Source organism: Astatotilapia calliptera, chromosome 11 (genome assembly GCF_964374335.1).
Source record: "Astatotilapia calliptera chromosome 11, fAstCal68.1, whole genome shotgun sequence".
In the NCBI taxonomy this organism is placed as follows: Eukaryota; Metazoa; Chordata; class Actinopteri; order Cichliformes; family Cichlidae; genus Astatotilapia; species Astatotilapia calliptera.
This window is the reverse complement of record NC_137432.1, coordinates 20,305,075-20,332,015: the sequence shown is the minus strand read 5'-3', so window position 1 is coordinate 20,332,015 and position 26,941 is coordinate 20,305,075. Positions and strand designations below refer to the sequence as shown.

The window sequence follows — 26,941 nt, the reverse complement described above, 5'->3', positions numbered from 1 at the left end:
ATTATATCTTGATGTTAAATTGCAATAAAAGACCCTGTATATTCTGAGGATATGGCTGTCCAAATCTAACAGGAGATGTGGAGGAGGGGGGGGGGGGGGGGGTTGACATCCATTAAGGAAATCCTTTATTGGCACATAAAAATGAGAGGCAACATTTAGCCTTACTTGCCTTTGGCAACTTAACCCATTGCCAAACATTAAAACGAACGCTATGTCAGCACTAAGGAAATATTTTTGTTTAGCCATTATAGCCCATAATTTAGCAACAAGCCCAAAACCTGATGGAAGCGTTTCAGAGCATTGTCATCACAATTTTGGACATCTATATGGCAGAATATTGCATTATTTGATTATGCATTCTTTCTCTGCCCTAAGACAAAAGCATTTCCTCTCTATATTCAATAACTCATTATGGTAATTCATTACATCGCCAATTAGTAGAGAAGCTTTATCGCTGCACTATACCATAAAGGGCAGGATTTATGTTGTCTTTGAATGTCACCCAGAGGACAGAGGACGAGCTCATCACTCAAGAAGAACAAAATAGAGAGACACAGAAAAGGGAGAAAAAATAGAGGGAAGATGAAGGGAACGATGCAGTGAGTTATCGGTTAATGAATGCATTTTCCCTGCCCATTTTCTCACAACCTTGAGAAACCTTGACAAGTAATCTTTGTCTGTATCAAACCAAAAATGAGCATATATAAAAACATAGCTTTGGTATTTCATTCAGTGAGGAGACTGTAAAAAGATATGTACAGTACGTATGTAACCTCAGAGGGATATGCCCAGCCGCAACCACCTCGCCTGCTGTCAAACAGCCCCTCAGAGGGCGATAAGCATCCATACGATCTGTGTGGGTGGCTGTCTTATTAGTGCACCTCAACCATTTCACTCAGGCATGCAGCACGAGCAACCATCTGCCACGCTGCGATCCTCTGCCCAGGCAAGTCTCTCAGGTGCCATAAAATAAAAAGTGTCCCTTTGAAGATTGGAGCAAAAAGTGCTGAGCAGATGAATAAAGTCATTTTAAAATAAATAAATATTTTTGTAACCAGGAGACCCTATACACGTCTTTAGTGTATACCCAGGTTTAAATATCGCCTTTGACCTAACCGCACAGCATTACAGAAAACAAATAATGTGATTTATTATTCAGGGTAGATTAGTATTCATAGATGCACTTAGTGCATATAAAGTATAAATATTTTATAAATATTTCTCCCCATCAGAAAATGACACAAAGCCTCAAGAACCAAATATTTCTTCTGTTTGATAATATTAATTATTTAAACTTTATGTCAAGAACTGGGTTCTAAGACAAGAAAGAAGATACAGATGTGTAGACTCTTCTATCAGTGTCTTTGTTAAAGATAAACTGACACTCCAAAACTCTCTACTGCCACCTTGTGGACTTTTAGGGAAAGAAAAAAACCCACACACAGGGGAGGTCCAAACGTCATGTGTTTACATTTTTATTTATTTCGCCAGTTGCAAAATTCAAAATTTGCCAAAAGCAGCAAGTGAGATCACACTGTTTTTTTAAAAAAAAAAAAAACCCAATACAGAATAAATAACAAAGAAAGCAGTGCAAAGTGCAGAAAACCCTACATGTATCAGTCAAATTAAAAAAGTTAAATCCTTATATCAGTCTCTTACAATGCGTATCACAGGGAATGTTCTTCAAAAAGAAATTCAATACAAAAAAACCCCACAATATTTTACCATATTTATAATTACTAGTTTTTCAGTTATAACTTTTGAGCATTTGGAACGAGCAATTGGAAAGCCACAAGATGTTAGCAGTTTACACCAGGTGCATTTAAATAGCATACAGCTCCAGCAGATAGTCTTTGGGAACAATACCTATAACTCCATTCTTCTCTCCAACCCACCAGCCAAAGTTCTGATACTCCTGGAAGCACAAAGAGAAGCAGAAACAAGGAAGGAAAAAGAAGAGTGTGTTAGTGCTCCTTCATCCTAGCTGATAATATTCTGCTGAAATCAAAATTGATAAAAACAGAAGAACAAATGACGCCTTCTTTCTTTCGGCTGTTTTCCGTCCACTCTACAGTACTTATCTCCCATCAGCACCTGTACACCTCCTTGCCTTCCGTTCTGCCTCTTTACCTGGTGTCAGTTTTGAGACTGCACGTTTCCCTCCACTCCACACAAAAAGCTCAGTGTGCATAAAGCACATCGCACATAAATCTGTCAAAGCGTGACAAGTAATAGCGCCAAATGGCTGTCAGCATGCTGAGATGTGAGGAGGACACTGCGAGGAGAGATCTGAGACAAGACGACAATAACTCACTCTCTCCCCTTCTTTCTCTCTCACCCCCCCCCTTTCTCTTTGACCTTACATCAAAGTCTTCCCTGCGCATGAATCAAGACCGGAGATCACGTTCTGACAAGGCTGAAGGAAGACGAACCTGGACAACGTTTCACATCCAAGCCAGAACTCGGGGACAGTGAAGGGCCACATCTGTGTCCACTTATTCCCAAGACAGAGCAATGGATGTAAGCGATTATATGGTAGTATTAGACAGAGGGGGATTATGCTCACTATAGTGAGGGCTGACACTGACAGGTCTCTGGTGACGGGCCATTTATCACATCAGATAAAGACAGGCTTGACACACCGTTTCAGTATCTGTATCAGCCAAATCGATATAATGCTGTAGAAAGCTATTCGAAACATCTGAATTATTAACACTAAATTTAAATAATAATAAAAATAATAATAATAATAATAATAATAATAATAATAATAATAATAATAATAATAATAATAATAATGTTTACATAGCCACCACAGACAAACAGAAAATGTTAAATCCACTTTCCTAAAATGTCATTTCATCACAAGCCCCTGGAGGCTAATATAGCAGCTTGACATGAGGTGTGTGTAAAGGAGTGTGCGTCCACATTAAGACTTCCTGCCACCAGCCTTTGAAAACAGCAACACCTCATTGTGTCGTTGGCCGGCTGACAAATAAGTCATGCTTTAGTAAGTGCTGGACGCAACATGAGAACAAATATGTAGAGCTGTGGATGACTAATGACACCACACACTGCAACAACACACATCAACACAAATACCCTCGGCTAGTCAAAACAACAGTCCTGTAATTTGATTACTTTCACCAAATGAAAGAGTCCCGGTGCATTAGTTAAAACACAAAGTGTAAAACAGTGATAGGATAAAACGCTGTGCAGGCGTTGTGGCATTTTAAGCAGAGAGACCTTGCATCTCTCAGTCAGTTTGTTACTAATGGGAGGCTGGGTGTGTGTGCAGCATATCCGGTCAACACAATCGCCCTTAGTCGGGCCTTATAATCAGCTCCCAGGTCCTCCTGACTGGGGGGTCTCCCAGCTGTAACACTACAGCTATTTCTGGTCTGCAGAATGGGGGAGGGACACATTGGAGGAAGGAGAACAGTGGAAGAGGGAATGGTGGAGGGGGGGGGGGGGGGGGGAGTCGGCTGTCCATTTAGCTGCAGCTGGCTGCTGCAGTCCAGACAGGTTTTATGGTCATTGCCCTCGCAGCAGGCCACAACCCCCAACACCAAGGTTTTAGCTAATGGCACTCCCAGTCTAAGTGAAAGGGCAACTTGATTCTTGGGCCTTTTCTACACACCAAGGAGAAGTCATAAACAGGCATTTGGTCAATGAGGATTGGACAGTCTGTCTGCTTTGTGCATTTGTGTCCCTCCATTAGTGTTGAAGGAACAATCTATTGATTTGGTGAAAAGAAAACCAACAGTCCTGATAATTCATTATTTAGTTTTATTGTAGTGTATTTAAAAGAGAGCGAGAGAGAGAGAGCAATTTTCTGGTCCTAGTCTCCTAAACGTGATAATAAGGTGAATTTGTCTTGAATTTTACATTGACATCATGTTCAATATAAAATTGAGAAGGGCTTTAAAAATTATTTACACATTTCAAAGGTGAAAAATAAATTTCTAGTGCTTCTTGCTATACATGGAGTTAATAATATGACTATGTAGCATATTACAATTGTATTTATTTATTTGTGCATCTCTGTTTAATGTACAGCACATGCCTCTCAAAGTTTCCCCAAGTCTTCTTTGCCTTAAAGAGCCAGTAGATGGCAGACTTGAATTTGAAAAGCAACCTGGCCCGTTGACAACAGAATGTCTCAATTGACTCCATGCTCCATAGAAACCAAACCAGACAGGAAATATTGCCCGTCTGGATGGAGTACATTTCACACATTATTTATATATATATATTTTAAAGACAAACCACACATCTCGACGAGTATAAAATTCCACTGCTCATTTTCTGTCCAGCGTCCAAAACAAATCTTGTTAAATGTATCACAACAAAATCCAATTCAGCGTTCATACGAACCGGTTAAGTACAAAGGGGCTCCTGTTTAGTTACATAATAAAGGTAAAGAACTGCCTCTCAGTTCTCCGGCTCATGACTAGCTGACAAGCCTCGGAAATTGTGCGTCCATTACACGTCCTCACCTGCTCTGAATAGAGTGGCTGACCAGCCTGGTTTTCCTGAAAACACACATTCCTATTTGGCGAGGTGAGAGAAATTTCTGAGAGGTGCGTGTGGGCTGAAGGCTGCTCACTGCCTGGCATGGCAGTAGCGACAGCGTGCTGAAACAGTCCAGATGGAAGTGATGGAATTACGCCGTGTGCCAGCTAAGCTCGGCCTCCGCCAACAGCACTAAAACAGTTTCCGTTGTGACACAACTAATCCCCATTAGAGCGCCAGAGAAGGAACCAAGCCCAGTCTGCCTCTTACCATCAGCCTTCCACCTCTAGGCGGTGGGCCAGGTGCTGCCAGTAAAGGATCTGAATAGTCAGTTCCTCTAAGAGCTTAGAAATAACTCACTTTAGGTGGTCTGAAACCAGCCACTCGGTCTACAAACCTCTCAAACTTTTGCAGTGTGGTTGGATTTAAGGTAATACCAACTTTATCGTGCATCAAGACAAGAATCGCCACAGTTTAGCTCTGACATCTAGGGTTTAGCCTCACCATACCTTACTCAGGATGTAGATGGCATCTCCACGTTTGAAGGACAGCTCGTCTGGGTGGTCCCCTGAACAGTCCCACAAGCCTTGGTAGTAGTTCTGATAGTCTGTGCTCTTATCAACTGAAAAAGAAAAAAAAAAAAAAAAAAGCAAGGTGATGACAGATCGGCGCTTTATTTTCTAGCCAGAGTAATCCTTCTAGATGTACAGATTTCACACAGCAATTACTTGTTAGTTTGAACCGAACCTACAGGGGGCAGCCAAGAGCCTACGGCAGAATTTGGTTGGATCAAAAACCAAATCAAGAAGGTCAGCAGTGTCCCAGTTACCTAATAAATTCTCATTAAAAAAATAATAATAATAATTTTGGGGTGTATTGTTTGTGCATTATTTTTTAATCACAAAGTAATGCACAAAGAGAAATGTAAAAGCTGGGCACTGCTTTCAGAATTAAAAAGAAAATAGTGGTGTTTAGTAGTAAAATGTACAATGACAACTAACTACTATGTAGTGCAGTGCATTAGTATGCTGGATTCAACTGGTTTGTAGTTTGAAACCAAGACACAGCTAGTGTTTTAGCAGCTGGGGTTTCCACTTCTGAGCAAGTCTGTTTTTAAAGTCTATAAAGCTGGCCATTCTGAGTCGTGTGGTGAGACTTGGTGGTTAGTAACTGGAAGTTTGCTCAAATGTGCAGAGCAGACAGAGGCAGATCGTTTTTGGAGGAAAGGTATCAGCTATTTACAGAACTATAACATGCTAGTTATTGTAAAAGGAACTTGGCCAACTAGGCTGAAGTTATTTCCAGTATTGTGCTAACTTTCAGTTGCACTCCTTCACGAGAACTTCCTCTGCGTATGTCACTTCTTCATAGCTGTTAGGTTTCATTTGCTGTGTGTACGTGTCACAAAAAGGCAGATCACATTTAAAGTTTCTTCTGTCTATTTAAAAACTTCCTACATTCTAATTCACTAAATATACCACATTGGATTGAGATAAGCACAAATGTCAGTGCTTTGTGTACCTGCAGCAGGAGGAGGAACAGGTTTGCTTGCCGGCTCAATTTTTGGAGGACGAGGCTTTGCTACAGCTGGAACTTCTTCTTCTGGAGAAACAAAACGATATAAAAAATAAAATCAGATCAAATCAAACAAGATCCACGCACTTTGTTCCCATTCTCTAACATGATAGAGGCTATCATTGTCATGTAACACATGGTCAGACCTGGAAGCTCTTCGTAGATGTCTTCATCGATTGGCTGAGCTATAGTCCCTACGTCATCGTACATTTCCTGTTCCTCGTCGTCTTCTGGGATGATGCCCGACATGTCTACAAACAGGAGAGCAAAATTAGTTTTATTGCATAAATGCAGATTTTCTTTCCCCAGTAGGTGCTACTAACTTTAAAGAGCATAATAAATGGTTTGTTTTTTTTTATGAATGGCAAAGTTCAAACCTTTCAAAACAAAGTCTATCTGTTTCACCCACTCTTCCGCCTCCTTCGGTGATGACGCACAAAACTGTCATGAAAGGGGGAAGAGAAATGAATGTGAATGTGCAATAAGCTCTACATATATTAATTAACATAAGCAAATAATATTGCATTTATGCATAGTAAAATGTTCCACATGGAAGAGTCTGAATGTTAGAAACACTCTGGGTTGAGCTACTGCAAAGGCAGTAGTGTCAAATGGAAAAGCATTAAAATAAAGATTTACTGAAGTGCATGGATAGACACACTGTGCCAAGTTTTAAACATGTCACGTCTCAAGTTTGTATTTGGTTTTGGTTATTTCAGTTTAACAGCATTTTAAAAAAGGCAACGACTGAAAGAAACTCGAGCAGCCATCGAGAGATGAGCGTACCTGATAGACGCGCTTGTCTGGGGCCAAAATTTCAAAGCAGCAGTCTTTCTTCGAGTCCTTGCGCAAGGTGTTGTTCATTTTGACACCGTACCCATCGATACTGAACTCACCCTTCTGCTGCTTGTCTGGTTTAGAAAATTAAAGCATCATCATTATTGGTGCAGATGCAATAAATGCATCAATACTGTTAAAAAGGGGGGGGGGGGATTATTCACCCACTTAAAAATGAAGAAAGTACCTTTCTCACTGCCGTAATAGTAGAAGGTGTGATGGCTCAGAGCACACCATCTCTTCTGCCACTCAGTACCAAAAAAGCTGTGATCTGTGAAGGGAGAGAACCACATGCACAGAGAATTTTCCAGTGTGTTTTGATGGCTGTAAGCGTTGTGATTTTTATATATAGAAGGGACAGAAATACCTGAACTGTAAAGAAAATGTGTATTAGATTACAGTCTTTATTTAGGGTATTGTGTGCAACACAGTAGAGTCAACTAACTTTTTGCAGATTTTTGGTGTTTTGCATTATGTAAGATTCTTTGTAAAGGTTAAAAAACAAAAAAGCCTTCTTTTTGTTCGCATCTGATAAAAAGCCAATTTAAAAAACACTGGCCCAAGGATATTTGAGAGCTTGCATATTTCAGTAACCAGGCAGCCTCCTTTTCCTTTACAGTTTTTCCCCCTTAGGAAAGCTGCCTTGTACATATCTTATAATCAGAGCACCAACCCTTTCTGCGCTTCTCAAGATATCCTGCTTTAAAGACAGATGGCAGGTCCTGGGCCGCCACAGGTGGGGACTGCTGGGAACCTGGAAAAAGAATTAAGGAAATCCAAATATGTGACCCGTCATCATTGCTGCTGAATCCTTAATAACTGACTGTTGTTTTTTGTGGCGGGGGTCTTAAAGTTAAACATGACCAGAAGGTTTATGAGCTACTTTGCTATCATGCATTTGTTTAACCGATATTAAATTGAATAGCAAAGCCACTCTGAGTAATATTTTACTCTCACTGGAGAAGGTTTCCCTTGCCCTGTCTAACTTCAAATATTCAAATGCCGTGTCAAAGTTGCATTGTGTGAAAGAGCAGCCATAAAACTGGCAGCTGCTTATAGGCCATAAAACCCAGTCCCCCAATCACCATTTCATAAGGATTTCCCTGATACTCTGTGGTGGGAAAAAGGGGGGGGCAAAAACAAAACTGCAAATGCAAAAATCTGTCACAGTTTGGATAATGGAATAAACAGGATTAAAGCTAGTGTTTATCGGGGAATGTTTTTGTGTCATAACCTGCAGCCACAGCAGTAATTTTAAGCCCCTAGACTGTGGCTGAGAGAGCAATAAAGTGTGCTTTAGCCATCAAAGGGGAGGGGTGAGGGAGGTGGTAGGAGTAGCAGTTGTGCACCCAAATTGCTTCCCAAGTATGTTGCCAAGTTACAGTTGGAATGTCTCACTCATTGTGCCACTCAAAGTCGCTTTCTCCAAGGAGCCAGAGCAAAGATCTGTATACTTTCCTGCCAACACTGAGCTTTCGGTGCTCTAATCCGCAGCTTGCGAGCAGTTAGCGAGTCAACTCTGTTTGTCTGCTAAGTGTTTGTGGCTCACCTTCGAAACCATCATCATCCTTGTCCGTGCGCTCTGACTGCAGCGACCCCCCGTCGTTGTTGCTGTCAACTTCCTCCTCGTCATCAGAGTCATTTCCACCTACTGCAGTAAACACAGAGGGCTGTGAAGTAACTGCACACAGTGTAACACAGAAGTTGCCATTGTGTGGTGTTAGAGGTGTTATGTGGCCAGTTTATTATGAAATGCGACTCTTTTTGCCCTTGCTTTTTCAAATTTGTGGGATAAGTTTGTAATCGACTTGTGAGCCTTCGCATTAATGTCATGACATCTTGTGGTCAGTCATGACCCCCATTGGGTACCAGTTTTAAAAACACACCTACAGGATTATTCAGCAGACAGACAACTTACCTTTGTCCTTAAACTCTTGTGGAAAACTGTTTGGGAGAAAAAGACAGCAAATAAAGTTAATCACAACAACTTATGCACCTGCAAAGCAAATCAAAACTGGAGTATTTTGATGTATGCTGGTTCCAGTCATGAGTCATACCCTTGCTTGACCTCCTTTATCCTCTTGATGAAGGCTTCCCTCTTCTCTTTCGCCTTCTTGCTTAGATTTTCTGCCTTCAACCCATCAATGAGGTAGTTTTCAAGATCTGAACAGCACAAGAGGTAAAACATTAACATGTTCTGATGGCTGATAGCAGTCAAGTGGCCACACCACTGATGGACATCCACAACATAAACAAAGGAGCAGTTTGCAGCTTTGACGTCCAGCTCATGCCTCAGGTTTGAGACATGAAGCGAGTTGTTTTTTGGGGGTTTTTTTAATGAAATGCAAGCACAACCGTCGATTTGAGTGAATATAGCAGAAAAAAGGGGGGAAACTATGCTTCCTCTTTTTAAAAAGCAGTTTGTTATATACGAGACTTAAAGTAAAACAAGTCTTTATAAAATGCGGAAATAAACTCTCCTCTACTCCAAAGGCAACTATGAATCAACAGTTTTACCTGAAATGAGCGTCGTTAACTCCTCGGGGATCGCACGCATTCTTACCGCAGTTTCCAGCCTGAAGCGATTGAGCGTCCAGCCTGAGGAAGGGAAACTCTAGCCTGCGCGACACGGAAGCAGCAGCTCGGGCTCGAAGATATACGGAAGTTAATCTGCTAATTATTTATCAGTGACCACACAGTTCCGCTGCAGGACAAACACTCAGAGCCGCCTGCTCGGTGTTCGGCGTTCACAGACGTTGACGTTTATTGGCCTTTATTTATTTTTTGACTGCCACCGTAGACAGGAAATTGATGCTTTAATGGAGCAACGGGTCTTTACGGAATAATAAAGTCCGAGCATAACGCCGCGATCATACTGTTGATTGATTCCAGATCATATTTTTTGGCAAAGTCTGCTCTCTACGGCTGACTCGCTGAACACATTAGGGGCGTCTTTTGTTTTACAGCGATGCAAGCTTTGAGTCTATGAATATGTCAGGGCTGTAATCCAAAACAGGGATCATTAATAGATTAAAAAGTCAATCATATAATGCTGAATGCTTCTGTGCCAGCTTCCTCAGATGTTTCACGGGAGTCTGTGCTACTTCTGCTGCACTGCTTTGTACTCTGACTATATATTTGACATTTTAAAAAGGAAGAAGAAACAACAAATGCAGGTTATTTTAAAAGAAAACGATAGAACCAGGAAAGAATGACTTCTTACATCAAGTTAAGTCAGCGCCTCTGGTGCATTTACGGAAAATGGCCTTTTCTTTTTGTTTTGTCACATTGTTTATAAAGATGTCAGTCATTTATTCGTCTTTTTTGACAGGCGGTATCACCCAATCTGGGTTAAAAGACTGAGCCTTTGAACTGTATACTCTGTTGTTTTGGAGGAAGGAGACAGAAGTGTCGAGGCGTTTGTGGCACAGCTTTAGTCTCAGGTGTTGGCTTGGCTGCAGGTAGCTGTGCTGCCACAGCCAGTCAGACTCTGCAAACAGATCATATGATCATTAAACAAGGATTTTTGTTCAGAATCACGATTGAATTTCTCAGTATTAGAGTTGTTACAAATCATAACGCAAAATTAAACCTTTTCCACGTTTTCTGACGTCACTTCCTGTTTCTCTTCATCCGAGCAGCCAGCACGTTGTTTATGAGCCTCTAATGCTCTGCGGCCATTCAAAACCTGACCCCCTCCTGACCTGCCGGTAGTTCCTCCCAGCTTTAGAGGAGAGCCGCTTTGACCTCTGACCTCTGTGTGCCTCTGTGTGCCAGCGCATGTGTGCGAGCAAGGGGAGGGCTCTTACAGGCAAAGCCATGTATCTAGTTTCCATAAAGCTCTATCTTACTTGCCTGTAGTCTCAAAAACAGCCCAACGCCTTTGGTTCCTTCCCCTTTTATCACACTCATTACAGGGGTCGCAATCCACCGAGTGCACACTGCACTCTAGCTGTTTAACATGCAAAACACGGATTAATTCATAGTTTAGTTTATCGTTTTTGTATAATAAGATACTTTATTTGGTGAGTGTAAAATTAAAGGTGGGAGATGATCATGTGGACCATTGTTGTGCTTTTAGAAAAGGAGGTGTTGCTTGGTTAACACTGGATCTACAGTTATGAGTCCACGTCCGACTGCTTCTGGGCCTACTGGGTTTAATATTAGGCTTTCACGATTTTGTCCTTGTTCTCAAAACATGCAGAATCAGCATCACTTTGAACCATTTTCAGGAGGACGAGCAGTTCACCGCCTCACCTCACATTCGTTTTTATTAATGCTATGAGGCGCTTAGCGTGCGGTCGAAAACGCAGAGTGAGTGTGTGTGTGTGTGTGTGTGTGTGTGTGTGTGTGTGTGTGTGTGTGTGTGTGTGTGTGTGTGTGTGTGTGTGTGTGTGTGTGTGTGTGTGTGCAAGTACACTGAGCATATAAATGAATATCTGCCGCCTGGGGACTGTTTTCAGAATTATTAATCACTGTGGTGGTTAATTTTATATAGCACCGAAGAATGACTTTGGTTTTTCACCAAACATTTTTTTTAATTCTAAACAGTAAATAATGTATATCGTTAGCTTCATAGCATAAGTGCCTAAGTCATTGACTTAGTCAAATGACTTAGGCAATTATGCTATGAAGCTAACGATATGAAAAATGGGAGTTGGATGGAGGTGGGGCCCTTGTGGAAAAAGCGTCTTTAAGTCGAGCAGAGGATCAACTGGTCGGTGTGAGAAATTCCTTTAGCATTAAACGGGGTCGAACTGCCTTTGATCCAGACCAACATAAATTTACCTCAATTTCATGATGATTTACTAAAAAAATAATAATAAACTGTTCATATACATAAATACCTTCAGCCGTTTGACTGATATGTGACCATTGTTCGCAGTCGAATCCGTTTTATAGTTACATCATCCAATTAATTTATAGGCTCAGTTACATAAATTTATATATCAATTTGGAAAAAATGCCTTACGTCTGCTGCTTTGAATGAGTCCTACTTAATTTTACATCATAAAAAGTTTTGAAAACCACAATGGGGCAAGGCGCACGTCTTAATTCAAAGAGATTGTATTACATTGCGGCTCGGGCTATAAACAAGCACCCTCAGTCCTGTGAGTTTTATAGGCAATAAAACGTAATTAGAAAGCCAGGAAAAGTCATAGCTTTTGGCCTGGGACTCCTAGCAGGCAATTCACACAGCAAATTTTCTTTTTCTGCGTTTAAGTATGGAGAGGCAATGAATCTCTCGCAGTGCTCCTTTTTGTGTGTGTCTTTTTGTGGACTATATGCTACCAGACCCACGGCCACGCTGGAAAAATTCTCTCAGCACAATCTATGAACATAAAAATGTAATACAGCAACAAAAATTACACATTTATACAGCTTCTATTTTAATTTTAGTTTATATGTGTTCAGTGCATTCACAGGCTAATTAATTTAATGGTAAAATAATCCTTTTATATTAAAAGCTTATATTGTTTTTTCTCATTTTTGAGAATTCATTTCATTTTATGGCTGATGCTCTTAATAATTTTCATTTATTGAGGTAAAATCAATAAGCTCTCTAGAGTTGCTTATTGTGGGCATATAGTGAGAAAAAAACCCAAAACGCATCTGAGTTCAATCAATGTAAAATTTTATTTCAATAAAAATATTGTGCTCAATTATAGTCCAAATCCATATAAAAATAAATGTGCACTGTGTCTTCTACCAGCCTACTTTAACAGTCCATACAGGCAACAAAAAAAAAGAAAAAAAGCTTTGCTTATTTCGCTTTAACTTACCTCATCTATTAAAAATTTCCACCCTGACGCCCTAAACTATAGAGCACAACCGTCTGAGTTACAAATACCAAAGTCGAAACATTTCAATAACTCAGGTTTTGCAGGTCGATTGTTGTGAGTGTTTCTGAGAAGAGGTCGAAAGTCTCGCAGGGTAAAGGCAGGGGACTTTGAGCTGATTCTGACAAACTCGGTGAGAAAGAGGGCGAGGATGAGAAAACTTGGAAATCCCGAAATGAGGCGTCCAGGTCCGGGGAATCGTCATTGTTCGGGCCTATTGTGGACACACAGATGGGCACAATGGCTGACGGGTTTGGAAAATGTTTCAGATTTTTCTCATTGCTGGTCAGAGGGGTAACAGTTGGGCTTTGGCTCTCTCCATTGTGTGCGTTCTGACAGTCTTGTGAAGTCAACGTATTCTGGTGGAAATACCTCTCCCTCTCAAAGAGCGTCCCGGCGGCGCTGCCCTCTGTAGCCTGCTCCAACTCGTCCTCCGGCCCGTCGTCCAGGCAGGCGTATTTCCCCTCGCTGTCCCTGTTTTCCTTGCTGTGAGTCTGCCTCTTGTGCTTCATCCGCCTGTTCTGAAACCACACTTTCACCTGCTTCTCCGTTAAATCCAGCAAAGCAGCTATTTCCACTCGCCTCGGTCTGCACAGGTATTTGTTAAAATGAAACTCCTTCTCCAGCTCCAGAAGTTGGGTGTTGGTGTACGCAGTCCTCAGCCTCCTTGATGGCCCTCCATCGCCAGCACCACTCTCTGGTGTATCAGGTGAACCTAAAATAAATAAACAATTTAAATAAATTATTAATAGAAAATCCACTGCAAATATAATAATTTAAAACATTCGTAACAGGGGTGTGTTTGGAGGGGAGAAAAAGCGCTATGGGGTGAAACTTGTGGCAAGCAAACACCAGGACTGGGAAGATTTATGGGCCCCAGGCAGAATATGATGGGTCTGCGTGGACAAGACAGGACGGAGGGTGAAGATTAATGAACATGCCAGCTGCTGGCCCGTGTAAGAATAATCTATCACTCTCCATTACTGTCAAACATTAGCACTCTTACACTGCATCACAAGTCAGTGCGTTACTTGATGAGATTAAGAATACTTAAATCAAAATCCTAGACTGGCTCAGAAGGGACGCCCACGCTGCACAAGGCCCCAGGATGGAGCTACTTGCAGAGGGAGAATCCTCAGACAATAAGGAGCCTTTTTTACATGGAGGTTATTAATCATCATGTCTTGCCTTGGGGGGAGAAGTAGAGTGGCGAGGAGTCATCCGTCGTCGCAGCAGGAGCAGCAGCAGGAGCAGAAGAAGATGAAGAAGCAGAAGCAGCCTGGTTCCTCTTGATGCTTTTTTTCTCCTTCATCCACGGGTACTCCGGGGGTAGGGACACAGCCTGTAGCGGGCTGAAGCCCTTCTGAGCCTGCTTGGAGCGGCTGTGGCGTGGGTGGACGCTCGGGTTCAGGCCGGGGATGGTCTGCTCAAAAGGAGGAGGAATCAGTGTCGACTGTGAAAGCGCTGAGCTCTTGATTGATGAACTTTGAAATGCATCACCGACAGGGTTAGTGAAAGATGTCAGGCACTCAGCGAGCGACGGCTGGCTGTTGATAAAACCACTTTCTCGCCCAAATTCGTAATTCATCTCCTCCTGCTTGTCTCGGAAAGCTCGGGGGTATTCAGAGGAGGGAAGAATTATAAAGATAAAATATATCTCTCTATATATAAATATATGTTTGCGAGGTTTCTTTTTGATAAACTACTTAACTGGTTATAGTCATAGGGAGACCTCTGCCATAAACTATTGCTTTCAGGAGGACATGGTCGGAATTAGACCGTGCTGCTTGTCACATGATTGCATCTGCCCAATGACAATTTGGGTTTTTTATCAAAAGAAGCCACTGTCCCCTATGATTGATCGAGAAAGTCTGAGAGGTAACGCCTCATTCCGGGGGTAGGGGTTGCTTTATTTACACATTTTTTCCCTCCTCTTCTCAGTTTGTCCACCACTGCCTAACCGCCCCCCCACTCCCACCTTACAGCACCCCGAAAATGCACCACAAAGCCGTGCACGTCTGCCACGGGAGCGCGCGCCCGTGCGAGCTTGCAGTTCACGAGTGTTTATGGGCATTTATTTCCAGCATGGCGCGCCGCAAATCATTGCAGCAGTCACATTTGTGCCTCATAATACCAAGACGCCCACAGTCGTTATCTCTGGCCGAGACGTTAATCTTGAGAGTTTCTTGAGGATTGACTAGAAAAGGAAAGGAAAGGAAAGGAAAGGAAAGGAAAGGAAAGGAAAGGAAAGGAAAGGAAAGGAAAGGAAAGGAAAGGAAAGGAAAGGAAAGGAAAGGAAAGGAAAGGCAGCACCAGACACAGCAACATGTCCTCCCCTCCCCCACCGCCCAAACTACAGAGAGAGAGAGAGAGAGAGAAAAGAGACAAATTAATTTTCATATTTTAGTCTGATTTTGCATCGATTACATTTTAATCCCCAAATTATTTAACCTTTGATTGGCAGCGTTAGATTTAAAGTCTAAATAAAAATGTGATGTATAAATTATTTGAAGTGTGTTTGTGTGTCTGTGTCAAGGTAAGAAAGCATCTTGGTAATTTAACGTGCATTTGTCACCGTTTTACAGTTTATTGCTCCCTTCCCCTCGTCCAGTTTCGTTCATTTTATATCACCTATTGGGATAATGTTGACCTTAGCCGGCATCCATACATTTCAGCATTATTGGTTATAACATAGGGGAGAGCAGAAATGATTTGCCACTGCACTGTGAAGCTTAGGAAAGGTGGGGATCTGATGGCTGTTTATTGCTCAGGCTCTAAACAAAGAGCCCTGGTAGCCCGTGCGTGATCAATCTTTCTCGCCAAAAGGTCTGACAGCTCCCTGCCCTAAGAACACATTTAAACCATCTAACACTCCCTTGGATCATATGTGGCCAGGAAGAGGACGACCTCTCTGTGAGCTGCAGGATGAGTTTTCAATTTAGAAAGGTCGGGATTTCTTTAAAAGCAGGGATGAGACGCATGGGCTTTGCGCACAAAGCTTTTTGCTCTGTTATTTGATAATAAACGATAAATCCAGACGTAACTCTGACCCCCTCACTTTTTTTGATCTCAGAAAGGACATTTCTGGCATAGAAAGAAAGAAGAGAAGACTTGACTGGGTGGATGGTATAGAAACGAAAACGGAGCTTCTTCTTCTTTTTTCTTTCTTTTTTTTGTGCATAGGATCAATTGTTTGCTGAGGTGAGTGGGTGTTGGCATTCAGTAGAAATCCCATTCACTGCCATACCTATCTCTCTGGCAGGAACCATGTAGACAAAGTCTTTGTGTGGCCTGCTTTCTGGAATAATTCTGCTTTTACGCATAGAAGTGATTTTATATATCCTCATAGCGTAAAACGGTTTATTATTGTTTGTAAAAGTGCGTCCTGAATATGAGACATGAGATCTTGTAGTAGAATAAAATCATAAAATATACTTTAACATGTCTTTGCTAAAAGAAAACTAAATTAAACGTTGGTGACTTAGAAATAAATTTAAGAAGGTACAAAAATTAAACGAATTCGACGTAATGGCGGTTAATTCTCTTTCTGAAAATAGCTGCCTAATAATACCTGTCTGAATAAATCACGTCATTCTGCCATTTATTTATTTATCTTAATTTGCACATCATAATTTTAAAGCACTTAAAGACGCTGTTTACTTATTCTGACACATTTTTTGGAAACGAAAGAACAGAGCCCTGTTCAAAATATAACCCCCAGCAATATTTGATCATATTATAAATACTGAGAGCTGAAAACGTGAATATATTTCACATTTCGTACTGCTACAAAATTTGAATCGATGCTGTTATCCGTGTACAGATCTTTGACGACCTGAAGTCGTTTTTATTTTTGTTTTATTTTATGTTACTTGTCCTGAACGGCAGACGAGAAGAGGATGATCCGTGGACGTGAACCGGAGTGGCACGTTTCCCGTCTGTTCTGAAACAACGAGAGACATCTGGAAGGCAAGGGGGCGAAACACTAATGCGTTGTTTTAAAGGGGATATATTTCATTCAGCACATATTCTGTTTTCAGACAGATACCGTGATATTAAACGTATTAAAAAATAGAAATTTTTAGTAGCTGGAAAATTACAGCGTGTCCATGTGCTTTTGTTTTGGATTTTATTTTATTATTTGTTTGTTTTTAAGCGTGAAAAATATATTTAATAATTATAATAATGGTATAATCATGTGTGTAAAATAAAGGTGATTTGGAATGGTGGAGAGGCCTGAGTGTTTGCTGCATCTTTTTGTCGTTTGCGCTGCATCATATCACAGCATGCTCTCCCTGCGAGAGGACACTTAAAACGAAATTGCATGGGTGCATTCAAGGCGCACAGTAGCTATAATACTCTGGAAAACACATTTAGGGTTGAGCCTGTGTGTGTGTGTGTGTGTGTGTGTGTGTGTGTGTGTGTGTGTGTGTGTGTGTGTGTGTGTGTGTGTGTGTGTGTGTGTGTGTGTGTGTGTGTGTGTGTGTGTCCTGGAAACAAAGCAGCGTTCACGACGACAGCATTTTCATATTACGCTTTTATTTATTGAGCCGCCTGGATTCATGGGAAGATTTGACAGATACTCCAGGCGCACTATAGGCCTGCAAATCAAACATTATTTTTCCCTCTAAGTCGACATGTGAAAATAAATAAATAAATGAAATCTCATAAAATTCCATTTTTGGTGATGAAAGCAAATAAATAAATGGCGTTCATGAATAAAGCTGGTCGTATATATACATATATATACGACCAGCTTTATTCATATATATATTTATAGATATAGATATATAGATATAAGGTTTGAAGCGTTTCCTGTGCTTCCCAGTAAGATGACACCTCTCCCACCTATAACCCACTTTTAGGAGACAGCCAGCCTGTCTGTCAGTCCTTTCCCTGTTTGACTCAAGTGGGCTATCTCTGCTTAATCACACCCCACGTGAAAGGAAAAATGTACATGAGGGAGGTTTTGATGCAAACTGATGTGAGACTGCTGAGAACAAATGGCCGATAAGCATAAGCTTTAAAGAAAGAGTCTTTCCCCTGAAGACACGATAAATCTAAGGTTTTTTCCATGGTTCGCCTCGTAGGTCAATCCATTATATCTGCAAAATGTTTGGGCTTCTGCTAACCCAGACACATATTACAAAGTTAACCTCAGTTTCCACGTTCTCTTTGGGATTTGTCCAAAACAACAGGCTACTGGCACTGAGGATAAGTGGATGGAACAGATTCCCATGTGCTCACGACTTTACTCCTCTGAACTTCTATTCCAGATTTGACTTACAGCCTCCTCTGCCACTGCTGGTGTCATGAGGTTTGATGTATAGGGGTCACCAAAGGTCACGGCAAACAACGTCTAAGGAACTTTGTTTTTCTGCAGCAGGACTCCCGGCATGGCTGTTTGCACTGAAACTATCCAGCCTAACATTCATGAGGATCAGACCGGAACCTTCGGCCATTTGCACACAACAGTGTTTTCTTGTGTCTTAAGGAGAGTTCACAGATGCCATAACAGCGCAGTAAAACAGCATATGCATAATGTTTATGTTTTTGAATTTGTCCTCAAAGTATCCCTTCTTCCACCTCACAAACTGATAAAGACACATACTGATCTACACATGGATGACCGTTTCAGGTGACAGAGGGAGAAATGGAGGAACTGTAGTGAAAGAAGAGGAGCCTACTCTCGGTTTTTCAGGACCTCAAGTCTATCATGAGACATAAGCTAACGGCCATGCTCCCGAGACAAACTTAATCATGTGGCAGTAATCATGATCGTTTTGGTGTAAATTATCTGTAGGCATGTGAGTGCAGGAATAAAGGGGGAGGTCACAGCAAAAATCAAATGTGAGCTTTCCCCTGCTCAGTAGTGCTATTTATCCATCTAGATTATTTTTGGTGTGAGCTACAGAGACGCCCGCCTTCTTTTGAACATAATGGAACTAAATGCTACTCACAGATATCTCCAGGCATCAATCCTGAACAGAGGTTTGTGGTGCGGATGGTGCCACAGGATCTAAACCTGAGCTTGATTTGCATGATTGAATGATTTTGAACACTACAGGGCACTTAGTTCCATTACATTCAAGAGCATCCCACACCCACACAAGCTAGCACAGTTGAGGAAATAATACGCAAATTAGATCTTGGGGCTAACTGCTTCTCTATACAAATAAATGGCATGATGACAGATGATCGAGATTTTTCTTACATATATTATTTAAAGCATCCTAGTACTACTGCTGAGTGACAAAATAAAAATATGTAGGCTTGATTTTGAGTGTAACCAGCCTTTTACTTTCGTTTTTGTTGCATGAGATAAAGCCGTATGTGTAAATAATCTTTTAAACTGTACATGGGCTGGATTCATGAGATAACCCCTTCATATTTGCTATATTTTTCTCAAACCAGACTAAACACGTCAAAATTGGTGAATAACAAAGTCTGTTTTTAACTATATAACAATTTTTAAAGCATGATATGAGTAAAATAATCATAAATGAAGCTGAAACATGGGTTAGATATTCATATTTATGAAGTAGAGGTCTGAAATCGGTGGGGAGTGGTGTTTAGTCGCATCATCATGAACGCATCATCCTTTTTGAGCACTGTTCTTCAGATTAGCCGCTGCCTCCACCTGCTGGTGGTCAGAGAGCAGCAGCATTCACCAAAGCATGGAGCTTCAACACCATCACCAGCACAGTGTTTGACCCCGTTTATTTGTTTAAGTGTAAATTAAAATAGTCAGCTTTACCAGAAAGAAAAATCTGTTTGGTCATTCAATGTTATTTTTATAAACGGTCATTTTTATTGGCAGATTCCTCAGTTTGTCAGACATGCTGCAATAGTGTGTCTGCCGTAGTGACAAAACAACAAGCTTTTTTGACCGAGACGGTCTAATTGTTGGCGGGTGGCTGTAAAGTAATTAGACGTTTTAAAACAGAACCATTTGCACCCCCCACCCCTTGTGTGTGTGTGTGTGTGTGTGTGTGTGTGTGTGTGTGTGTGTGTGTGTGTGTGTGTGTGTGTGTGTGTGTGTGTGTGTGTGTGTGTGTGTGTGCAAATGGACAAATATTACATATCTGACTATTGGCCCACAGTATCCTGCAGACAAATAAGAAAAATAAAATCACGTACAATACTAAAGTGGAACAATAATCTCTTTTAACTTTCTCTTAGATACAGGTAGGCCTCTGCTGTTTGCAGTCTAACGCTTTTATTTTGTTTGTCCTTTTTCTTTCTTTCTTTTTTTAAGGATTTAAGGATTAAGGACAATTTACGTAATTGTGACCGTTTTACTGCTTTGTAATAAATATTCAGTTTAATAAGCAGAGGACTATTATCAAATGCTGACCATATCTTAAAGATTTCTCGCTCGTCCGTAAGAGTAGCTTTTTTAATTGCAATACATAGATAATTATTAAAATACAAATTTATACCAGCAGGCCTTGGCATAGGACTTTTTTGAGTTAAAGAGAGAGAGAGAGAGAGAGAGAGAGAGAGAGAGAGAGAGAGAGAGAGAGAGAGAGAGAGAGAGAGAATGGCTAACTTGGCAAACCTTAGCTTGGGAAGTTTCGGTGGTTCATTTGGGTTGTTTGCGCCATAAAGCTCGATGGTTACAGCCCAGAACTTGTAGTAAAAGTCTATTTTTATCGTTTTCTTCCTGCAATAAAACATTTCCCCCACTTCATTTAATTTGTATATAACAGAAGCAAAAGCTTTAACTTCAAAAGAGAAAAAAGAAAAGATAAAAAAGGATTTGAAAACATTTCACGATCGAAACAAAGGAGCATTTAAAAACAAAATCCTCTAGCACCATTTAGGAATTTAAATGTTGGTTTATATTTGTGTATTATTGTTGGGAGAAATTAAATACAAAAATGACATCACATTACTACTTTTCTTTAATGCTACACAAACTACACTTTATTTTAGGTTAAATCAAGAACGATGAGGTATTTTCCGTGTGCGCAGTATGTTCACAAATGCATCAAAATCTTACTATTAAAAAAACAATATCAAGTTACCAAAACAATAACTTAAATAATGCAAATAGGTAGCTGAAAGACATTCAGGTAGTCAACAGATCCATGCAAATAACAAATGGCCTAAGGTAGCTATCTGTGTGCGGCAGTACAACACATCTAAGTTCTCATAAAACACTTGTTCCTCTCAATATTATAAGAAAAAAAAAACACCCAGCATTGTTTCAACAGCACTAACTTTACAACAACATGTGTTACAGGAACATTAAGGACAGACACCAGTTTTCCCTTTCAACCCCTCACCCCTCCCCTCCCAACCAGGCTCTAATCCCAGGTCTGTCCAAGAAAAAACAAAGAAAAAATGAAAACAGTTAACTGTCTCTTCGCCGGTCTTTGTTTTCTTTCTTCATCTTCATCCTGCGGTTCTGAAACCAGATTTTTACCTGTCTCTCGGTCAAATTCAACAGTCTCGCTATCTCGTATCTACGATCCCGGGGAAGGTACATGTTAAACAGAAACTCCTTTTCCAGTTCGAGGATTTGATGCTTTGTATACGGGCAACGTTTTTTTCTGGTGGGCTTTGCGTGAAGCCAGTTGGATGACGGGTTATCTGGAAACCATGAGACAAGAGAGTTAACACTATCGAGATTAGTGTAAAATTAACAAAACAAAACAAAAATAAAACAAGTCCTGCTTATTCGTTTTACGCACAGTATGACTTTTTTCTTTAGAGACATTCTTTTTTGTCTGATGAGAGGCAATTTTGAGGTTTTTCTCTGGCAATATTTCTGCCGAATTTGGAAAAATGCGCAGAATCTGACGTGAATATTAGGGTCATAGTCACCTTATTTATTATTTTATTTATTTATTTATTTTGGATATGATGTTAATCAGCTAGGAGACCGCTATGTCTCCGTACCTTTGAAACAATGCACTCTTATAATAGCGTCATACGCGTTTTCAAGATGATACAAGCCAATGGCATTCAAAACAAATCCTCCACATTCGCGAAAAATTAAACCCTTTTGCTTATGCTATCTAAATGTTTACATCGAGTGACAATAATAAAAATCCAAACCCTGCATTGCTTACTTGGATCCACCTTCCTTTTTTCCTCTACTGACGGATTATCTTCAGTGGCTTTAGACGCAGTTTCGCAGGGAATCTCCACTAGAGACGCACCGTTTTCAGTGTCAGACAAAAGATGCGTGTGCGTCTCCAAAGTTGTGCATTCCGCAGTCCCAATCAGGGGTTCCGGTTTTATCTCATAGTGCATGCCTGTCGATGGTAATCCCGTCAAACACAGGGACGCAGAGACCGGATCCAGCGCCCAAGAGCGCGTAAACATGCCATCGCTGTCCCCACTCGGGTAAGGGTGATGTATATATGTCGGAGCGGTCGTGTTTGGAGTGTGGGCCGAGATGGCACTCCAAGAGCCACCAAAAATAGAAGATTTCGCCTGCAATGGGCAAGACTCCTGTCCGCCATATTCGGTGACCACCGCCTGCTCCACCCCTGCGGCTGACGAGGAATACCTCGGTGCCATATCCTCCTGCTCGGGAAGAATGCGCGAGTCAATGTAATAACTGGTCCCCAAAGTCGACATTGCAAAGACGCAAAGTCAGAAAACGGCACTCTACAGTCCTGCAGCGTTTAGAAAAAAACGTTTCATTGCATGATAAGCTGCTGCTGTCGTGCGCCAGCTAGAAACTCAATGCGTCCAGTAAGTTGAACCTTGCCCAAGACTGGATAGGGCGCCCCAAACACGTGACCGTGGGACAGAACAATAAATAATAAATCAGCCTAGCGCTTGGCTAAATGGCCACCATTTTCCCCCACCATATTTTAATAGCAAATCCCCGCGCTTTTATTGGGAACTATTTCGTTTATAAGCAATAAACGTTATGAATTTTGTCAAGAGAGCGTATGTTAGTGTAATCAAATCTAGCTGTAAATAGGGACGGGGGTAATAATCCTTTAAAGTATCCATTTGTAAAAACATCAAACAAGGTCTTCAGCTGAATATATATATATATGTATATATATATATATATATATATATATATATATATATATATGTATGCATGTATGTATTCATAAAAAAGCATCATAGGGTTATTTACCCCCCATCAAAAAAACAGACTGTAATACTTTAATGACCTCTATAAAACTTCTAATATGTACAAAAATTAGGCTCGTGGTAGCGGCAGATAAAATATGTCAAGATTTTACTTTTTTATATATACAAAAGCAGCAAACACGTCATTAAAGAATCACCAGGCTTTGGAAGATTTAAACATTCTGGGACAGTTTCCAAAACGCACATAGTTGCGTCTGCGTGTCTGTGGGTCCACTTTGAAGGCAATCTAAAACGGAAAGTGGGATGAGGTTATTTGGGTGCCATATACCAGGCCCCTTTTATCACGGGCAATTGGGTTGTTTTTCTTAAGGTTACAACCTGGCTGTCTAAGCTAAATATCACCAATAAAGCTCAGCCTTTGTGTCCTTTCTCTGGCTCAGGCAGACGCATCCGGCATTTGGAGGCAACTGGCAGACTGCAATGATCATAACCGAGGCCTTGTCTGTCCTTTCCCCCTCTCCAGGACGCATACCACTGCGAATTCTTTCATATTCCTGCTTCCAACACTGCTATTTTACACACATGTACTCACAATCATACAGAGCGGTGACCTTAAAATTATGGACGTGGTTAAAACTTGGTGTTTCTTTTTATTATTTTTTAAATCCCAAAGTGTAGTCATGTGGACTTGGCTTTATAACCAAAAAGAAGGGGAAAAAAAGTGGTCTATCCCCTTTGCGCAAAGCCATAAAACACATTATTGCACTTTTTGGAATAATACCTTTTATGCCTCTGAAGCAGTGTGCGCCGAGCAATTAATAAATGCAATTAGTAATTAAGAGCGATTCACTTTTCATGATGTGACGAGTTTTACTGAGGTAATCAAGGCAGTTTTGTGTTGTGGGAGAAATAATATAGCCCAACAACATGAGACTACCTAAACCACTCCACAGCCCGCTCTCCTCTTCTGGGGTTTTTGATTTCTTTTCTTTCTTTCTTTTTAAGTGTGAAATTTTGCTTAGGTGTAGCCTGTTTTATTACTAGTAACAATTTTAGAAATTTCCAAAGGCGAAGAACTCAGTGTACAGGCAGTTAGCAACCACAAGTTGATATCATGCACCAAAACAGCTTTATAGCCCCCCATTTGGAGCTGCTTTTCGTCAAATTAGTCAGAGTGCGTTATTGCTTAGGCGTCTAGATTATGGATTTTACTATTTAAAAAATTGAATGCAAGAAAACCTAACGTAATAACAATTTCAGATAGTTCAGAAAATCGCAATCAAAGGAGTCACTGTTATTCCACGCTTTGTGTGGCACATTTAGATATAATGTCAAGGACAAAAACAACGAAGTAACAGGCATCTGCCGAAGGCCTAAACCGTGAAGAACGTCACGCAGTAAAAGTGTAAAAAAAACCCAATTTAAAGTACAAAGAGCACAAATGCATTTGCGCTGTACCGGTGCCAGCTTTAAAATTTTAACAACCCGCAGCTCCTGCTCTGGTTTTGTGAATGAAATAAGAAGGCTGCAGTTGCATGGATGGGTTTTATTCATTTGACCAGCAAAATGTGCAAATATTAATCAAATCTCTGGGCTTCTTTAGCACTCACACAAATACCTACATGTAACTGGAACACAAGTTTCCCCAAGGTCCAGCATGCAAATTCCAATGGTTCACTCAGGTTGAATAAAGAATATGTACAAGCCTGAAGCTCTGAAACACTGTGGTCACATTCAGAGCATTTTCAGCTGATCAGCGTTACAAATGTAACTATTTATAAATACAAACACGACAAATTAAACCAGACATGAAAACGAAAATCATTCAAAAAAGACCAACAATCAATAAGTTAGCAGTAGGATCCTATTTTCATTCTCACAGTTGGGTGTGGGGTCTGCACAGGCGTCCTTGGCATGGATGAAGGAGGGCGCCAAAGACGCACAGTCTCATGAGAAACTGAAGCTGCTGGAGAGCTCTCGGATCCTGTTTTCCCGGCTCATTTTTTTCAGTTTCATCCTCCTGTTTTGGAACCAGATTTTGACTTGCCTGTCAGTGAGGTGCACGCTACGGCTGATCTCCAGACGGCGCTCTCTAGTCAAGTACATGTTGAAGAGAAACTCCTTCTCCAGCTCCAGAGTCTGGTGCTTGGTGTAGGGGCAACGCTTCTTTCGACCACTCTTAGCTGTGAGCCAATTAGCCGTACTTTCCATCTTTCCATCCCCTACAATGAAAATCAGCCAAATATTAGGCAACAGGTGTGACAAACGTCATATTCATTAGAAATCATGAACGGATAACATTACATAAAACATGCCAGTGCCCACACATGAAAATGTTCACTCAAATAATTTATCAACTATACGTATTTATTGCAAATGTTATATATAACTATATATATATATATATATATATATATATATATATATATATATATATATATATATATATATATATATATATATATATATATATATATATATATATATATAACTAAGGTGTGTCCTAAATAATAGTTAATTATATTATTAACAGTTAAAATAAATACACGAGGTCTGTTTTAATATTGACAGCCAAAACATCGTATCACTGTTTTTTTGTTTTTGTTTTTTGGGGGTTTGGGGGATTTTTGTTTAGTTTTTTTTCCTTTGAGAGAGACAATAGCTCTGCATCTCTGCTTTAAATAAGCCAAGTTTAATTTTTCTTCCTCTCTGATAAACTTCTAAGTGCCTGACAGTTCCCCAAAAGCACCAATCTTCCTCGCGTATTTGTGCGGTCAGAAATCTTACGTTTTAAAGCAATGATCGCATCTCCTTTTTTTTTTAGCCATATTTCTGCAGCTAATGCCAGCTCTTCACCTTTTACGAGCTTTTCTGGACACTCCGTACTGCAAGTCTCAGTTGGTTCGGGAGAGGACGAGCCTTCCGAGGAGAGGCGGCTGTCCTCTCCTCTGGCCGGGGCGCAGGGCGCAGGGACAGGCGCCTCCTCGTGGCCCTCTCCATGCTCCGACTCCGCCGAGGCGGCCGGCGGCTGGGAGGCTTGGCTGTCCAAACGGGCAGGTCGTTGCAGAGTGAAGTGATTCATGTTTGGCTGGACATCGTGATAGAGCCTGGAGGACGTGTATGTCTGAGACAGGCGGAAGTAGCCGGGGACTGGCACCGTGTTGCCGCTACCCGGGCAGGATACGCTCGAGTAGGATATGTCATCTACTGTCGCTCCTTTAGGACATTTATCAGACTCATAAAGGCAGTAAGCGCTCTCCTCTTTTATACTCGGCGAGAATGAACACTGAGCCATATGCTGGGCGCTGGGCTGATCCACCCGACAGGATCTCGACGTTTCCAGCCACGTTTCCATTCCTTGAACATACGAAGCAGCAGAGGGGATCACGCTTTGGGTCGTTGGCTCGTTGCGCTTACCGATCCCCGTGAAACAAGAGCCACCGGAGAGTCCATATGAATATTCCGACGCCTGTGGCAAGTACACGCTGTTACTTTGGTAATACGAACCGCTGTCGGTTCTCACGTTGATTAAGGAGTCCACAAAAAAGGAATTTCCAGCTTGGTTGTTGGGGCATGACATCGCTGTGGTATAATTTGACGGTGGATGAAGATAGCCCTTTCTGGCTGACATTTCTTGTGCAAAACATTGCTGAATAATTACTGATACTCACGCTTCTCACTGTAGCCTGCAGCCAATTAAAACACCAGGCGACTACAGACTCCTCCCAGTCCCGATCAGGCATCTCCACTGTGTCATATATTTTGTTTTAGGCTAAGTAAAGAGAAACTTTGAGGGGGAAAAGTGGTGTATCAGATGGGTTTAAGTAAAATCTTTAAATCTCCTTAAACTCTTGCACCTATAAGCCTCGAGGTGCCTGCCTTAAGTTCAGCACAACAACTGCTATTTGAAAACTCAGTTGTTGAAAGCTGTCCCTAACCATTATGTACAATGCATAGCTTTATGGCCAGTTTTACAGCACTGTAAAATGAGGGGTTCTAGAGGTGCCTCAGGATGCGTCGAGGATCCAAAATGTGTGTGACTCTTTGGTCCAGGGACTCTTAAGCTTTCGTGTGCTCATCTGATTGTTAATATTATTAACCTTTTA

General features: G+C 41.1%; 4 protein-coding genes and 1 long non-coding RNA gene across 5 annotated transcripts; 1 reads left to right on the top strand and 4 right to left on the bottom strand.

Annotated features, from left to right (window-relative positions):
• Positions 1 to 1,459: 1,459 nt before the first annotated feature.
• skap2 (src kinase associated phosphoprotein 2) lies at positions 1,460 to 9,601 on the bottom strand. The gene is made up of 12 exons (XM_026185757.2): positions 9,445 to 9,601; positions 8,985 to 9,090; positions 8,846 to 8,871; positions 8,477 to 8,578; positions 7,601 to 7,681; positions 7,115 to 7,198; positions 6,877 to 7,001; positions 6,468 to 6,531; positions 6,237 to 6,341; positions 6,037 to 6,117; positions 5,025 to 5,137; positions 1,460 to 1,915 (listed from the first exon to the last, which is right to left on the bottom strand). Exons 1-12 carry the CDS (start codon positions 9,482 to 9,484, stop codon positions 1,823 to 1,825), a joined length of 1,020 nt encoding a protein of 339 aa, XP_026041542.1. The 5' UTR covers positions 9,485 to 9,601; the 3' UTR covers positions 1,460 to 1,822.
• A 2,944-nt stretch (positions 9,602 to 12,545) lies between these two features.
• On the bottom strand, positions 12,546 to 14,573 carry hoxa2b (homeobox A2b). The gene is made up of 2 exons (XM_026184652.2): positions 13,956 to 14,573; positions 12,546 to 13,482 (listed from the first exon to the last, which is right to left on the bottom strand). The coding sequence occupies exons 1-2, from the start codon at positions 14,353 to 14,355 to the stop codon at positions 12,794 to 12,796; spliced, it is 1,089 nt and encodes a 362-aa protein (XP_026040437.2). The 5' UTR covers positions 14,356 to 14,573; the 3' UTR covers positions 12,546 to 12,793.
• Positions 14,574 to 15,481: 908 nt separating this feature from the next.
• LOC145431803 (uncharacterized) lies at positions 15,482 to 16,996 on the top strand. Its single transcript, XR_013912109.1, has 3 exons — positions 15,482 to 15,713; positions 15,841 to 15,968; positions 16,656 to 16,996. It is a non-coding gene; the product is annotated as an uncharacterized LOC145431803 (long non-coding RNA).
• Positions 16,997 to 20,668: 3,672 nt separating this feature from the next.
• hoxa9b (homeobox A9b) lies at positions 20,669 to 22,728 on the bottom strand. Its single transcript, XM_026184912.2, has 2 exons — positions 21,848 to 22,728; positions 20,669 to 21,365 (listed from the first exon to the last, which is right to left on the bottom strand). The coding sequence occupies exons 1-2, from the start codon at positions 22,359 to 22,361 to the stop codon at positions 21,127 to 21,129; spliced, it is 753 nt and encodes a 250-aa protein (XP_026040697.1). The 5' UTR covers positions 22,362 to 22,728; the 3' UTR covers positions 20,669 to 21,126.
• Positions 22,729 to 24,366: 1,638 nt separating this feature from the next.
• Positions 24,367 to 26,531, bottom strand: hoxa10b (homeobox A10b). The gene is made up of 2 exons (XM_026185586.2): positions 25,692 to 26,531; positions 24,367 to 25,057 (listed from the first exon to the last, which is right to left on the bottom strand). The coding sequence occupies exons 1-2, from the start codon at positions 26,464 to 26,466 to the stop codon at positions 24,783 to 24,785; spliced, it is 1,050 nt and encodes a 349-aa protein (XP_026041371.2). The 5' UTR covers positions 26,467 to 26,531; the 3' UTR covers positions 24,367 to 24,782.
• Between the last annotated feature and the right edge of the window lie 410 nt (positions 26,532 to 26,941).

What these genes read in the sequence shown, in the direction of transcription:
- skap2 (XM_026185757.2), bottom strand. Translation starts at nt 9,484, where the DNA reads ATGCGTGCGATCCCCGAGGAGTTAACGACGCTCATTTCAG. An exon ending in TCTTGAGAAGCGCAGAAAGG is followed by an intron (nt 7,199 to 7,600) that starts GTTGGTGCTCTG and finishes CTCCCTTCACAG; the next exon opens with ATCACAGCTTTTTTGGTACT. An exon ending in CATCTACGAAGAGCTTCCAG is followed by an intron (nt 6,118 to 6,236) that starts GTCTGACCATGT and finishes TTGTTTCTCCAG; the next exon opens with AAGAAGAAGTTCCAGCTGTA.
- hoxa2b (XM_026184652.2), bottom strand. Translation starts at nt 14,355, where the DNA reads ATGAATTACGAATTTGGGCGAGAAAGTGGTTTTATCAACAGCCAGCCG. An exon ending in ACTCTACTTCTCCCCCCAAG is followed by an intron (nt 13,483 to 13,955) that starts GCAAGACATGAT and finishes TATTTATTTTAG; the next exon opens with GTTCACCTGATACACCAGAG.
- hoxa9b (XM_026184912.2), bottom strand. Translation starts at nt 22,361, where the DNA reads ATGTCGACTTTGGGGACCAGTTATTACATTGACTCGCGCATTCTTCCC. An exon ending in AAAAAGGAAGGTGGATCCAA is followed by an intron (nt 21,366 to 21,847) that starts GTAAGCAATGCA and finishes CATGGTTTCCAG; the next exon opens with ATAACCCGTCATCCAACTGG.
- hoxa10b (XM_026185586.2), bottom strand. Translation starts at nt 26,466, where the DNA reads ATGTCAGCCAGAAAGGGCTATCTTCATCCACCGTCAAATTATACCACA. An exon ending in TCCAGAAAAGCTCGTAAAAG is followed by an intron (nt 25,058 to 25,691) that starts GTGAAGAGCTGG and finishes TTTTCATTGTAG; the next exon opens with GGGATGGAAAGATGGAAAGT.